The following is a 13,741-nucleotide window of genomic DNA, read 5'->3' on the forward strand; positions in this document are numbered from 1 at the left end:
GGTGAGCCCCGGTGCCCCAGGAGCTGTCAGGAGCCATCCACCCAGACGCCAGTCTCCGGGGCACCGCCTGGCAGACAGCGGCCTTTAAAAATATTATTCACCAAGCGATTCCGGAGACTGTTTACAAGCCTGAGCTGAGACAGGCGCAGGGGATAGGCCAAAGCACCTTAAAAAGCATCCTTCGGGGGAAAAAAAAAAAGAAAAAAAACCCCAAACAAAAAACAAAACCCTCTCAGATCCCCGGTTGTAAATAGATGGATATTACTATAAAAATATTTTTGGCAGCAGAAGTACAAGGCGGGAAGGCTGGGGGCGGTTTTTTCCATGGTTAGCTGGGACCTGGAGACTCCAAACGGGGCAGCCACCCGGGAGGGGCCCTGTGGGATCGTTCGCACCAAAGAGCCGCGCTCGAGGGGGGAGTGAGAAACAGAAATAACAAGGGCAAGCACATTTTCCACCAAGGAGGCTGGATGTCTGCCTGCCTCCGCAGCCCGCTCGCCTCCCCTTCCGAGCCAGCCAGCTCCTGCAGCAGCCCTGCACCCCACCACCCCCGGCCCCCTGCCAAGGGCAAGGTGAGGCTGAGAGCAGCGTGGCACCTGTCAGCACCAGAGCCAGGCCCGCAGGGCTCCGGACACACGCGCCACTGCCCCCGCGGCCTCCCGGGGTCCTGCCTGAGGCTGGGGCTTGGTGACACCATCGGAGGTCCCTCCTGGGAACAGAGGCCCTGAGGAAGCCACGTGGAAGTCCGCCTGTGCCCATCTCCCTGGCTCCAGGCACCAACAGTTCCAAACGGAGTCTCTGAGTTTTCTGGGGCAAGGGGCTGGGGGAGGACTGGGAAGCCCAGGGTGTCCACTGTCACAGGCAGGCGACTTCAGACGCTCCAACTCAGGCTTCGAGGCCTCTAGGACCAGCTTGCCTGTGAGCGCCCGGCGTGTTCCGACCTGCCTGCCAAGGCTGTTGCAGGCTGTTCCTTCAACAGGCTGGCTACCTCCCCGCCCCGGACGAGAGCTTGTGCTGGTTCTTCTGCCTGGAGTGCCCTTAGCCCTGTCTCGATCCGATGAAAGCCTCCCTCCTTCAAACCCAGCCCGAGAAACAGCTGTGTCCAGAAGCTGCCGGCCCCTGGCCTGACACGTTCTGGCCCCTCGGTCACTGTCCTAACACTTCCGGCCTGTCCACCACTTCCCACCCCCTTGTGGGTGTCTCTTAGGTCCCCGCTGGGGCTCCCAGAGTGCCCACTTCAGCTCATGGTAATATCTATAACTGCAGTGGCAGGAACTCTCAGGACTGAGCTCCTCCTCCTGGGGCCAGGCTCTCTCTCAGTTCAGTTCAGTCGCTCAGTCGTGTCCGGCTTTTTGGGACCACAGCACGCCAGGCTTCCCTGTCCATCACCAACTCCCGGAGCTTGCTCAAACTCGTGTCCATCGAGTCGGTGATGCCATCCAACCATCTCATCCTCTGTTCACGGGGCTCTTGAGGCAAGAATACTGAAGCGGTTTGCCATTCCCTTCTCCAGTGAACCACATTTTGTCAGAATTCTCCACCACGACCCGTCCATCTTGGATGGCCCTACACGGCACGGCTCAGAGTTTCGAGTTGGACAAGCTGTGGTCCGTGTGATCACATGGCTCTCCTGCCTCACCTCATTCGGTCTTCTCTGTGACTCAGAGGCACAGGGTGGCCGTGCCCACTCTACAGACGAGGGCACTGAGGCCCAGGGAAGGAGGGACCTGGCCTGGCCACGTGGCTGGTAAGAGGAAGAGCTGGGAGCCAGCCTGTGCCTGTTCACCAGGGACCACACCTCTGCCTAAGCACACGGTCTGGCGCCTTGGCAAGGGCTCGAGAGATGTTTGTTGAATGAATGACCAACCCACGGAATGGACTCGGGGAGAGTTCACGTTTCTCTGGCACCCCACCCCCGCTCAGCAGAGCACGGCTGGCTGTCCACACAGGATGTGGCCCGCAGGTCACTGGGGTCCCCCGCAGGTCACTGGGGGCCAGGGCCTGTGCACGTTCACCCTCGCTGGCCCAGAGGTTCCCAGGACAGGGCTTGGCTTCACCCTCGCCGCAGAGTGATGGTGCTCCACGGTGTCATCTCTCCCAGCCTTGGCCGTCCTCCTCAGTCAGGTGGGCTAGCAGTGCCCACTGCCCAGGAGTTGTTGGGGGTGACCAGCCAAGAAGTGGGTGCATGGTACTGGGTGGTCTCCTCTCCTGAGCGGCAAGGGCCTCTTCGTCTCCGGCGGCAGTGGCGAGGTCTGACGTAGGTCAGGAGGACAGGCTGGGAGGACGGAGTTCAGACGGGCCACTGATGGTGCACACAGGGAAGGCTGTGCCAGGGGCAACGGAGATAGGCCCGAGGACGGGGGCTGGCACGCGGCACTCACCCCAGACGTGTCAGCACCCGTGTTCGCTCCTGCTCATCCTGCATGCTTGCCCGCCCCCAGCCCAGGCAGGAGGAAATGAGCTTTAGAAGTGGGTGGCTGGTGGGGCGAAGCGGGGAGTGGGTTTGCTGGGATGACAGTGATGAGGACCAGTGTTACACCGACCACGGCTGAAGTCAAGGGCAGATGGGCAGAGGGCTCAGGAGCCAGCAAAGACCAGACTTTCTTGAGTAAGAGAGGAGGGCAGACACGAGAAAGGGGGACAGGGCAAGCCTGGGCCATGGCCTGTGGTTGTGCCAGAGGAGGGAGCACTCCCCAACCAGCACTCACCCGCTCCCCGCCCCCCGCCCCCCAGCCCAGGATGCTCCCAGGGGCCTGAGGGCCTCTTTCTGCAGCCGGACAGGTCTCAGCAGCCTTGTGGGATCGAGCCCCTGGTTGTCCAGGGGGAGGCGGTCGTGTTGGGAGCCCATTGCAGAGAGGAAAGTGAAGCCCAGAAGGGGGCTGGGAAGGCAGGCTGGAGGCCACGCAGGTGGCAGTGATGCCCGAGGCAGGAGGGCCCCCCTCTCATCCAGGATTGTGTCTGTCGCTGAGCTGCTGGCTGAGCCCTCCCGTCAGCGCCCCTGGCCCAGGGGCCACATGTGCGGCCTGGGGAAGCGCCTCCGGGGGCGGGGTCAGGAGGCCCAGGTCCGCGCAGGTAACTCACTCAGGAGCCCCAACTCCAGCTGCCCTGAGCTGTCAGGACAGGAGTCCGTCCTTTCGCTTTTAAACACGTCATGAATTTAAAAGTCAGGGCAGAGAGCTGTCCAAGGCGTAAAAATAGCCACCTGGCCACAGAGTCAGCACCCAGCACCCGCGCCTGGTCCCCAGATTGGTGCTCCCAGAAGCCGGGGCGCCGCCCCCCAGCCCCCCTTCCGGGAGTCCCCCCGCTGGCCGTCCGTGGGGGCGGGGCTGGGGGCGCCCGGAGTGTGGGAGTGGGGGCTGGATGGGGGTCCAGAAAATGAAACCCCCCACTAGACGCCGGAGCCGAGCCTGTGCCGCCCAGGGCCTCAGTTTCCCCAGGCGCCCGGCAGGCTCTGCGCGCCGCGCGGCCGGCCGCTTTGTGTGGCCGCCCAGACAATGGCCCGGCCGATGTCCGCCTGCTCCGCCCGGTGATTTTTTTTTTTTTGGGGGGGGGCAGGCTGGGGAGGGAATTCTGCTCCCGCCCCGCCCGCGCCCCCCGCCCCCGCGCCGCCGCCCCCGAGCGACTCCCGGGAACCCCTGGCGGAGGAAAACTTGCAAGTTTGCACCGCGCTCGCTCGCCTGCAACTCGGCGGCGGGGCTGGCGGCGCGGGGGAGGGGGGCGCGCTCCGGACGGCGGAGGGGGGCGCGCAGGGGGCGGGGGGAGGCGGAGGGGGGTGCGTTCCGGGCGGGCGGGGCGCGCGCTCCGGACGGCGGGGAGGGGGGCGCCGGGGGGCTGCGCTCAGGGCGGGCGGGGGGGGGGGCGGGGGGCCGGCGAGGGGAGCGCTCCGGGCGGGCGGGGCTGGGCGCGCGCGCAGGCCGGGCGGGCGGGCGGCGGCGCTGCGCCGAGTCCGCGCCCGTCGCGGGCCCCCCGCCGCCCCCCCGCAGGCGCCGCCGCGGTCGGAGCGGGGCGCGGGCGCGCGCGGCGGGGGCGCGGGCGGGCGGGCGCGCGCGCAGCGGGGGCGCGCGGCACAAGTAGTTTACATTGTTGGGCGACTTTTGCAACAACTCGCCGCGCCGCGGCCTCCGCGCGCCGCCGCCGCCGCCGCCGCCGCCGGCTCCCGCCGCCCGGGCCCGGCCGGCTGCGCCGGGGGCCGCCGCGAGGTCGCCGCAGACATGGACACCAAACATTTCCTGCCGCTCGGTGAGTGATCGCAGGCGGCGGCGGGGCGCGTCCCCGGCGCGCGCGGGGGCCCCCGGCCCGCCCCGCCCGGCCCCGCGCCCCCCGGCCGGCCCGCGCGGAGTTGGGGCGCGGGGCCGGGAGCGGGTGGGCCGGGCAACTTTTCCCCGGGCCGGCCGGGCGCGGAGCGGGCGAGGGCGGCGGGCAGCTCCCGGGCCGCGGCGGGCCGCCGACTTGGAGCGGGCAGCGGGCGGGCAGCGGGGCCGGAGGGGCGGCCGGTCGGCTGGACCGGGGTGAGGGGGGCTACTCCTGGCCCCGCCCGGCGGCAGCTGGCGTCCCCCGCCCGGGCGCCCAGCTCCAGCGGGGCGGCGCAACTTGTGCGCTCCCAGCCTCCGGCCGCCCTGGCATCGGGACGGCCTCTGCGCCGCCGCCCGGGCTGCGGACTCCAGCAGGCCGCCGGCCCTGGAACGCTTGGGACCCCTCCTCCCCCAGAGCCGCCCGGGCGCCAGTGGGCAGGGTCGCCGAAGGGCCTTAAGACCGGGACCATCAAACCCGGGGAGGCTCCCTTCCAGAAGCGGGGACCCTCACTCCGGCGCACGCGAGTGTTCCCCTGGCGTTCTCTGGAGCTGGCCCTGCACTTGGGGTGGACAGCCTGGAGGCACGGAGGGCCGGCTCTCCCGTCCTCCCGCTGCCATCGCGCCCAGAGGCTCCCTTGCCCTGGACCGCTCTCCAGCTCCAGGTCTGGCCCCACAAAGGAGGAGGGGGCATGGCCAGGTGCCCCCAGCCCGCTGTCCTCCCGCGGGTTTGGGAACCAGTGAGAGGCAGGGGAGGGGGAGGGGGTGGGGAGACTTTATAAATGAGCCCGGGAAGGATATTAATTTGGCGGTGGGGCCGGCAGCCGGGCTGTCAGGCTGGGTGAAGGATTTGTGCTGAATGGAAATTAAAACAGCTGATTATGAATGAAACCCGCGGTCTGTTGCCGCTCCTGCCTGCCCACCCCCTAGCAGCCTGGGGTGCAGTTTGGCCACCCGGTTGGCGGCCAGAACGCGGCGCAGCTGCGGGGACGTTTGTTGAGATGGGGAGGTGGGGGGGAACCGCGTGGATCTGGCCCCGCTTCCCGGGGTGGCTGGGTGAGGGTCTGAGCACTCCTGGCCGGCGCGCAGAGGTGCTGTGACACAGTGACCGGGGTGGGCTTCCAAGTTCGCCAGGTCTAAGAAGACTCCTTCCGTGACCCTGCATGGTCCAGACCTCCACAGGCGCCAGGCTGGGCGCTCTCCTTCCTCCTCAGAGCCTCCAGGGCGGGCACGCATGTCCATTTTGCAGATGAGAAATCTGGTTGAGACCACCGGCTACAAAGTGATGGTTTGGGGTTTGAAGCCCCAGCCCGTGGTGGTACCCTTGTGTATGGATTGAAAGCTGAGTTGATTGTAACTCGCTGCTACTGGGCCTGGCTGGGGTGGGGGGGGGGGGGCCCTGTGTTGGCCAGCAACCTCTCCTGTCGCCTATTAAAGTCTTACGCACACGTGTACACACACATACACACACACAGAGGCGCCCCCTGGAATAAGAACGTTCAACTCTGTCTTTGCCCTTCTCCCGGCCCCCACCCCCCCGATGAGGCAGGGCCCTGCCTGGGTACTTGGAGCCGGACAGGTCCCCGTCGCTGACATGCTGGTGGGGTCCTAGAAGTGGGCCCGTGGAGGGCCCCGGCTGCAGGCTGGCTGTGCTGGGGTCCCCACAGGGAGGAAAAGTGGTGTCCCAGGAACCTGGATGGGTGTCATGTTCCCCCCAGTCCTCCCGCCGTGGCAAGGAGGCTGTGGGGGTGCTTCTCTCTGACCCGGCCTGCCGCCTCCCAGGCAGCCCATGCCCCAGGCCTGAGCAGACAGCCCTGGACTCTGATTACACTTTATTTTTTTTCTAAGCTTGTGACTAGCTCTGAAGTCCAGTGGAGTTGAAGGTCCATTTAAGCGGCTACTTGCCTAAGCCCTTTTGTCAACACGGCCTAATCCCTGGTGGGGGTGCGTGTCAGAAGGCCCGCCTGGCCAGGCGTGGCTGGCTGCCCAGCGCAGACCTGGAGCAGTTGGGCAGGCGGCACTGCCTCTTAACGGTTGTCTGTCCACAGAGGGCCTGGTCCTTCCAGCACCCGCTGCCTGGGGTGTGGCGGGCCTGGGTCCTTGCTATTACCTGCCTGGGAGTCTCCCAGCTGCCGGGCCTCCCCGTGAGGGGAGGGCAGGGACGAGCCCAAGGTACGGATCTGGGGCCAAGAACTTGTCCATGGCCGCCCCTGCTGCCCACGGCTGACCAGCGCCTGTGCCTGTTGAGAGAAGGCCTGCGCTGGCACCAGGCTGGCCGATGGGGCTGGAAGGCTGAGTCTGCGGTCTCGAGGTCTCAGACCCCATACCCCTGGCTGCTTGTGGCCCATTTGCCTGGGGACGGGTGTAGGGGGCAGTAACAGGATGGTAGGTCCACTGGTCGCCCTCCGGGCAGCTCTTGGGGACCTGGGAGAGCTTGGAGCCCGGGTGAGGGGCATCTGGTAACATCAGAGCCCTCGGGACCCAAAATAGAGCACATTCTCGGGCCTCCCGAAATAACAGGGTCATGTGACTCTGCGGAGGCCGGGCTTGGAGGCCGGCCTGCCGAGGCAGCCCCGTCTGGGCCTGGGCCCTGGGACTGTTGGGGCGTTTGTTTTGGTAAACTCTGGAGGGGGCTCTGTTTGTTGACGGGGGAAGTGTCAGGGTGAGAAAAACAGCTCTCGGATGGGCTTGGCCGTGGCCGTGGCCGTTGCCTGGCTGGCCTGGACTTGGATGCCTGTCCACTGTGCCTGGGCCCTGTGCGTAGCCCTGACCCACTCTGCGTGGATGCGGTGGGACGCGCTGGGGACCCTCGGGAAGGGCCCTGGGGGGCGGGCCAGGCGGCTCTGAGCTGGGGCTTGGCAGAGCTGAACGGGCAGCCGTGCGCGCACCGGGGCGGCCGCTGGGGCCTGGCTCCAGCTCTACCAGCTTGTCCAGCTGTGCCTGTCCTTCAGGGCCTGCGGGGAGCTGCGCCTCCTCCAGGAGGCCCTCCTCCCGCCCTCCCTGGCCTCCCCCCTCACCCCCGCCCCGGCCCCTGCCCCAGTGTGGCTCTCGGGGCTGGTTTCCGGTGGTGGTCCTTGTCTGTCGTCCTGGGAGAGGAGGCCCTGGGGGCTTGTTGTGGAATTACTGTGCGTGCAGAATGGGGCGGGTGTGCGTGGCATCCGGCATCAGGACAGGGCCCTCCGTGAGTCGGGGTGGGGCAGACTTAGGGGGTAGCGTGTGTGGGGGGTGAAGACTCTAAAGGCCTGCCCAGAGCCTGCGGAAGCCGCCTGCAGAGCTTTCCTTCTCGGCTCACCTGGGCTCTTTCCACAGTTGGCCTGGTTTTGCAGCGGGTGGTGGTTTCGAGCTCGGCGCGTCCGTAGGAGCAGAGGGCTCCTGGGCTTGACTCAGCCGCCGTCCACAGGATGGGGCAGAGGCCCCTGAGCTGGCCCAGGACAAGACCTGACCCTCCTTCCCTCTTCCACCTGCTGCTGGTTTTGTCAGACTTCACGGTAGGTGGCCATGGTGGCCAGGTCTTGAGGTGTCGGGTCTACCGGTCTGTTCCCGTGGCAGCTGGCCACCGGCAGGGTTAGGTATGGGCAGGGGTCTGGACCCTCGAGGGCCCCGGTGGCTGGTGGGGCTGTTGCCCGTCGGTGGGTGCCCTTCGAGCCCTTTGCCCGGGTGTGTGCTGGGCAGGCCTGTGTCCTGCACGCTGTGGAAGGCTGGAGGACAGGGCCGGTCTCCTCCCCTCTCCCCGCCGCCCCTGCTCGCGCTGCGACGGCTCTGTCTTCACTCTCCCGTCCTCTTCTCCTTCTCCGCAGGCCCCCACCTGCACCCTCTCGAGTGACCTGGTGTGCCCTGGGGACCCTGGAGCTGCTGCTTCCTGGGGGGCTGTGTCTTCTTGTGGGCTGGTGGTCAGGCTCCTGGCGATCGGGTCCTCCGTCCTTGCAGCCTGTGTGTGTGCCCTGCCTGCCGGCCTATCGGAGCCTCAATTGTCCATCTGTAAAGAGGACGCGTGCCCCGGCCCTCGCTGGCTGCAGGGGAAGGCAGTCCATTGTGTCTCCCTGATGGCCTCCTTCAGAGGCGCGGCCTGTGGTCAGAGCCTCCCCGTGTCCCCTGTCTGGGTTGGCAGCGGGCAGCGGACGGCGGGGACCGGGTGTCCAGTGATAGAGCAAAACAGGACCATGAAGCAGAGGCGTAGCTGCTGCTGTCACGGCCGTGGGGCAGATGCAGGAAAGAGGGCGGCCTCCGCCCTGTCTTCCACGCGTGGAGCGCCGCCGCGGCCACTGGCTTGGGCTCCCGCAGCCCGGCTGGGCCCTGCTTCCTGGCCCCTGGGAGGTGGCGCACGAGGGCCTGGCTTGCACGCCCGCCGAGAGCCTGGTGCGGGATGTTCAAGCAGTCGTGCCCCAGCGCCTCACAGACGGGGAAATTGCACCCTAGAGTTACAGAGCAATTGTCTACCTCAGCAGCGGAATGAGCGTGAAATGGAGCAGAAAGCAGCTAAATAAAATTGGCCCGGGCCGTCACAGGGGAGAGTGGGGACGCACGCGCGCCCCAGCCCGCCCACCGCCGGCTGTCCCGCGTCCCTCCGTCTGTGTGTCCGTCCCAGAGAACTGCGTCCCTGGGTGAGCACGGCAGGTGAGCCTGGCGCCCGCCCAGGGCCGCCCTTCCGTGGCCCCCGTCTGTCTTGTCTCTGAGTCTCTCCTATGACACGTCCCGGGCCTGGTGCTGCCTGTCCGAGGACACGGTGGCGCCATTCCCGGGGTGCCCACTGTGCCCCGGGTCTGCATTTCTAGCCCCGTGACATCCTCGCAGGGACAGGCCCATGGAGCCGTGGGAGCCGTCGGGCTGGGCTCGCCTCTGCGCGGTTCTGCCTGCCTTTTCTCTGCTCCGGTCGGGCCCTGGGCCCTGGGTCCTGGGACGGGCCCCGACCGCCTGATGCACAGGTGGCGTCTTCAGAAACCACTTGCCCGGCAGGCCCTGCGTCTGTGCCCCGTCCCGCCTCCCCGGGGGCCCTCATAGGTGACCTGGGCCCTCGGGTGAGCCTTCTGTTCTGGGAGACCTGATGGGGCTTGAAGCTTCACTGTCCTCGTTCTCTCCCATTTGCCCTGGAAAGTCCGCCCGGGTTGTCTGTGGCTGGGGGTAGGGCAGGGCCGAGGGTGGAGAACCACCGGCTGGGTCACAGCTTGAGGTGCAGCCTCAGGACCCCTGTGGCCTGGGGTCTCCGACCTCACCCTCACCCCCCTAGGGCGGAGCTGTCCACAGCAAACTCCTCAGGGCCCCAGGTGGGTGCTGGGGGCGACAGCCACACCTGGTCCCCAGGGCAGGGCGGGGCCTCGCTTATCTCCGTGTTCCCCACCCCCAACACACACACACACATGCTCGTGACTGCACACCCCACGCGTCCGTGCACACAGGTGCACACACGGGCACACATCCATGTATACGAACAGGTGCACGCACGTGCGCACACACGCACGCCGCCACGAGGGCGTGCATGCACACACAGCCCAGTCCCCACGAGGTCTTTCTTAGAAGGACTCGGGCCTGCTGGCTGGCTCCGGTCCACTCAGCGCCCGGGGAGCACCTGCTTGGTGCCGGCCGGGCCCTGCCGCCCCGCAGAGCTGGGCGTGAGCGGTGGGGGCGGCCAGGCTTCCTGCTGGAGCCGGTTCTGGCGCGGACTCTGGCGGAGAGGCGGACTTGCAACAGGTGTGGGGGAGGGCCCTCCGGATCAGGGTCAGCTGAGACCAGCGCCCAGAGGCTTGGCCCCTGGGCCTGCATGGCCTGTGCTGGGCGGGCGCTACTGTGTGAGAGGCGGCTGGTTGACCCCGGGACAGGGAGGGGCCCCAGGGCCGTGGGGGTCGGAGTTAGGCCGCCAGCTCTGTGCAGAGGGTGAGCCGAAGGCAGGCGGGGGCTGGAGTGGGGAGGGTCCTGGGTGGGCTTGGAGCCTGGCGTGGCTAGTGCCCCGGTGAGTGGGCCTGGGCTGGGGGTGGGGACCCCAAGTGGCTTCCTGGGCGCTCAGGCTGGGCCCCTGGGCTGGAGTTAGCTGTGCCTTCCTTTGAGCACGGGGCCAAGAGAGGACCCAGCCCCCTCATGTGGGCTCATCCGACCTGCACGGTCTCTGGCTGGGCCTTAGTTTCCCTAGCCGGGTGTGGGGCATGGGGCTGCTGTGACGGGCACTCGCCGAGGCTGTGGCTGTCCTGAGTCTGGAGCCTCCAGTGCAGAGGGGAGGAGACGGAGGGGGGAGCGAGCTGGGCCTGGGCCAGCCGCGTGTAAATCCTGCAGTGGCCACGGATCCGCCCCGCGGAGTTCAAAGCTGGCCCCGGGTGTGGCTGCTGGGCTGTAATGAGGTTACTGATTGAACCGGCTTCCTGGTGCTGCTGCGCAGAGCCGAGGGAGGCCTGGAGCCCCGGGACGGATCTAAGTAGCCCGTAATTGACCAATTTAGCTTAAGTGTCCGTGCTGGCCCCGGGCGGAGGTCAGGTGGTGACAGCCCAGGTGGCCGGAGTCGCTGCGCTCACGGCCCGATGGACAGCTGCCTTCTTCCCCTCCCTCGGGAGCGGGTACCAGTTGGGCAGCTGGCCCCGAGCCCCCACCCGGGGGTCCCCGTCACAGTTCCCTCCTTGTCCATCTGTGGGCCTGTGTCCTCCAGAAGCTGCATGCTGTCCCCGGTCAGCTTCAGCTAGGCCGTCCCCAGTCGCTCCCTCGTGTGCATGTGCAGGACGCGGGGCGGCGGGCACTCTGGAGGGGTGCTGGGCTTGGACGTGGGGTGACAGCATGGCTTTGGAGAAACAGTGGAGGGCCAGCCGGGGAGCGCGCACGGCCCCGCGCCGCCCAGGAACGCGCCGGGGGTTGAGTGGGGGGGAAGTCCTCCGCAGCCGCTGTTGGTAGCAGCTCACCCCGCACCATGGAGGGCACGCCCAGAGCTGTGTCCAGGGGCTGGCGGGCCAGCCTGGGCGCCCCCTCTCTGGAGAATCCCGGCCGTGTGTCCAGAGCCACCCACCTTGCTGGCTGTTTAGCCCTGAGAGGCCAGGCCGGGTATTGGGGGTGCTGGGTGGCGGTGGCACGGTGGTGACCTTGCTGAACCATCCCCCTCAAGCACACAGGCCCTGCGGTCCATGTTTTGGGGGGGTTTCAGTCTTGGGGAGCTTGGGAGACGTGCGTAAAGTGCCCTGGCTGATGAGGGCCCAGAAGCAGGTCAGCGCTGGGGCCCGAGAGGTGGTGGGCATCCCTCTTGGAGACAGTGCCCGCTCTGCACCCCATGGCCCAGCTTCGTCTGGAGCAGCTTTGGGGTGCCCTCAGCAGAGGCTGCCGCCTCCTGGAGACACTGAGCTCTTGGGGCACCGCCTGAGCCCGCTTGTGGTTGCCCACCCTGGGCGGGCGGGTGGTCGCACCCACCTCACCTCCATGGGTCAGGAGCGCCCGCGCCCTGCAGGGCTGCAGCCCAGGCTGGGTGGACAGTCCGGTTTGCTCTCTGGCCAGCTGGCTGCGTGTCTGGGCAGATCCCATCTCCCCTGCCGCGGTTTCCCTGGGGCCCTCTGGCTGATGGAGTGTCAGCCTCTCGCCCTTGGCCTCCTTCCCTCGAGCTGGGGACTGCTCCTCAGGAAATGGCCCCGGGTCCTCTTCCCGCTGAGGGGGCAGGCCTGGGGCTGTGGGAGCTGGGAAGTCGGCTGGGATGGGCTGGATGGTCGGTCCTGGTGGGCCCAGCTGCCCAGCTGTGGTTCTCACCTGGGGTGTTCTGGTGAGGCGGTTTGGGGGTGAGCAGCGTGAGGGGGAGTTGTGAGCGTTGCAGATGGAGGTTGGGCGGGGCCCGCGGGTACTGTCGTGCCGGTTTGTGCCCTGTCCCCTGGCATTCTCCTTGGGCCCCCATCGCCCTGGCGTGGCACTCGGGCCTCTGCTCAGTACCGCGTGACCCTCACGCCCCTTCCCCCACACTCAGCGCCGCTCACTCTGCTTTCTGGCTTTCTGGTGTTGGGAGCTGGTCGGTGAGAAGCAGTGTCAGCTCTGAGCGGGGAGGCTGTGTGTCCCTGACCTGGCTGGGAGCCTTTCCGGGTCTCAGTTGCCTCACCTGTCACTGCCTGGGGAAGTCAGGGAGGCTGCGAAGAGGAGGTGATGTTGTTGGGCTCTAAGGGACAAACTAGACTTTGCTGGGTGGGCGGTGGGTCGGGACCCACCCTGGGAGGTTTCAGAAGGGCCCGACAGCACAGCCAGGCTCCTCCGCCGGCCTCTGGCTGGGAGGCCCGTCTGTGCTGGCGAGGCTCCAAGTGAGCGTGGGGGGTGTGTGGTCATCTGCTCTAGGAATAATTAACCTTGGGAGGAGGGAAGCCCGGGAGTGGGCCTGGCCATCACCTGGCGGAGCCCAGCCCGGCAGCAGGCAGCCCCTCTGGGCCCTTTCCTGCTGACCTGACGTCCCCTTTGCTGCCTGGGCCTGGGACGTGCTGGTCTGGAACATGACCACGCTGGCCCTGCTTGTGAGCGTCCATCAGCTCCGGCTCCCGGGGAAGGGGGTGGCTGGAGCTGGGCCCCTCTCCACGTGGAGCAGCTGGAGATCCTTTCCTCCGTCACCTGTCTGTCCCTCCATCCCTGGTCCATCGCCGAGGTGCCCCGCCCCCGCCATGGAGCCTCCTGCAAGAGCGCTGGGCTGCCTGACGGCTCCTCACTCACCCCCTCCTCGCCTGGATTGAGGAAAAAGAGCTCTGATTGGGGCCAGAGTCCACGGGAGGTGGCAGAGCCGCCCTTGCCCCACCCCTGCTCCCGGACTTTCTGCCCAGGATCAAGGTCGGGGGGTGGGGGGGTAGGGCAGGAGGTGGGGGCCTTGGGCGCCGAGTGCCCGGCCGCTCTGGGCTCAGACGGAGGTGAGGTGGGTCACGACCTTCCTGGGTCTCAGACGTGGGGAGGGGAGCCAGGGCCTCCCCGCTTCCCTTGTCTGTGTCCCTGGACACAAGGTGGGTGCCAGCGACGGCCGGGGTGCGCTCAGAGCCCCGGCCCTGCCGCGTGGACTCTGTGACTTGGCGCGCGCTACTTCCTCCCGGTTTATCTCGGTTTCCTCACTCGTGAAATGGAAGGAAGGATGTTGGGCCGCGTCGGAGGTGGAAGTGCTGCTCCCGGCCGGGACCCTTGGCCGACACCGCTGGTCAGGCGGGCTCTTGCTTCTGGGGTGGGGGCCCCCGAGGCCTTGGTGGGCTTGGCCAGAAGGCTCGTTTGCTGCTGAACGCACAGCGGCAGGCGCCACTGCGGCCTCGGAAAGCGTGGGCTGAGTTAGTGTTTTCCGAAAACACATCACCCTGCTCCCTCCACTTGAGACTCAGAGTCCTCGTCAGTGAATGCCCCCTCTGGGGGTCCGTCCCGACTCCCGGGGAGGGGAGTCCTGCTGTGTGCCCGTCTACCCCGGGGCCGATTCCTGGGCGTGGGGCAGCCCTCGAGGGAGCCTGAGGCCAGGGCCGGGCGGTGTGTGTTCTGTCCCCCCACGGCCGCCC

At 67.4% G+C, this 13,741-nt stretch overlaps 1 protein-coding gene across 2 annotated transcripts in view; it reads left to right on the forward strand.

Moving 5' to 3' along the window:
• Nucleotides 1–4,134: 4,134 nt before the first annotated feature.
• Nucleotides 4,135–13,741, forward strand: part of RXRA (retinoid X receptor alpha) — a 93,174-nt gene continuing 83,567 nt past the window's right edge. The window contains exon 1 of one of the 2 annotated variants that reach the window (XM_070455974.1): nucleotides 4,135–4,239. In XM_070455974.1, the coding sequence (XP_070312075.1) occupies nucleotides 4,212–4,239 (28 nt within the window). In that variant the 5' untranslated portion in view covers nucleotides 4,135–4,211. Of the gene's footprint in view, nucleotides 4,240–6,397; nucleotides 6,462–13,741 lie in introns of those variants that run through there. The other variant, XM_070455977.1, reaches the window with a different exon arrangement.

The sequence above is a fragment of the Odocoileus virginianus genome, chromosome 2 (genome assembly GCF_023699985.2).
Source record: "Odocoileus virginianus isolate 20LAN1187 ecotype Illinois chromosome 2, Ovbor_1.2, whole genome shotgun sequence".
Classification (NCBI taxonomy): Eukaryota; Metazoa; Chordata; class Mammalia; order Artiodactyla; family Cervidae; genus Odocoileus; species Odocoileus virginianus.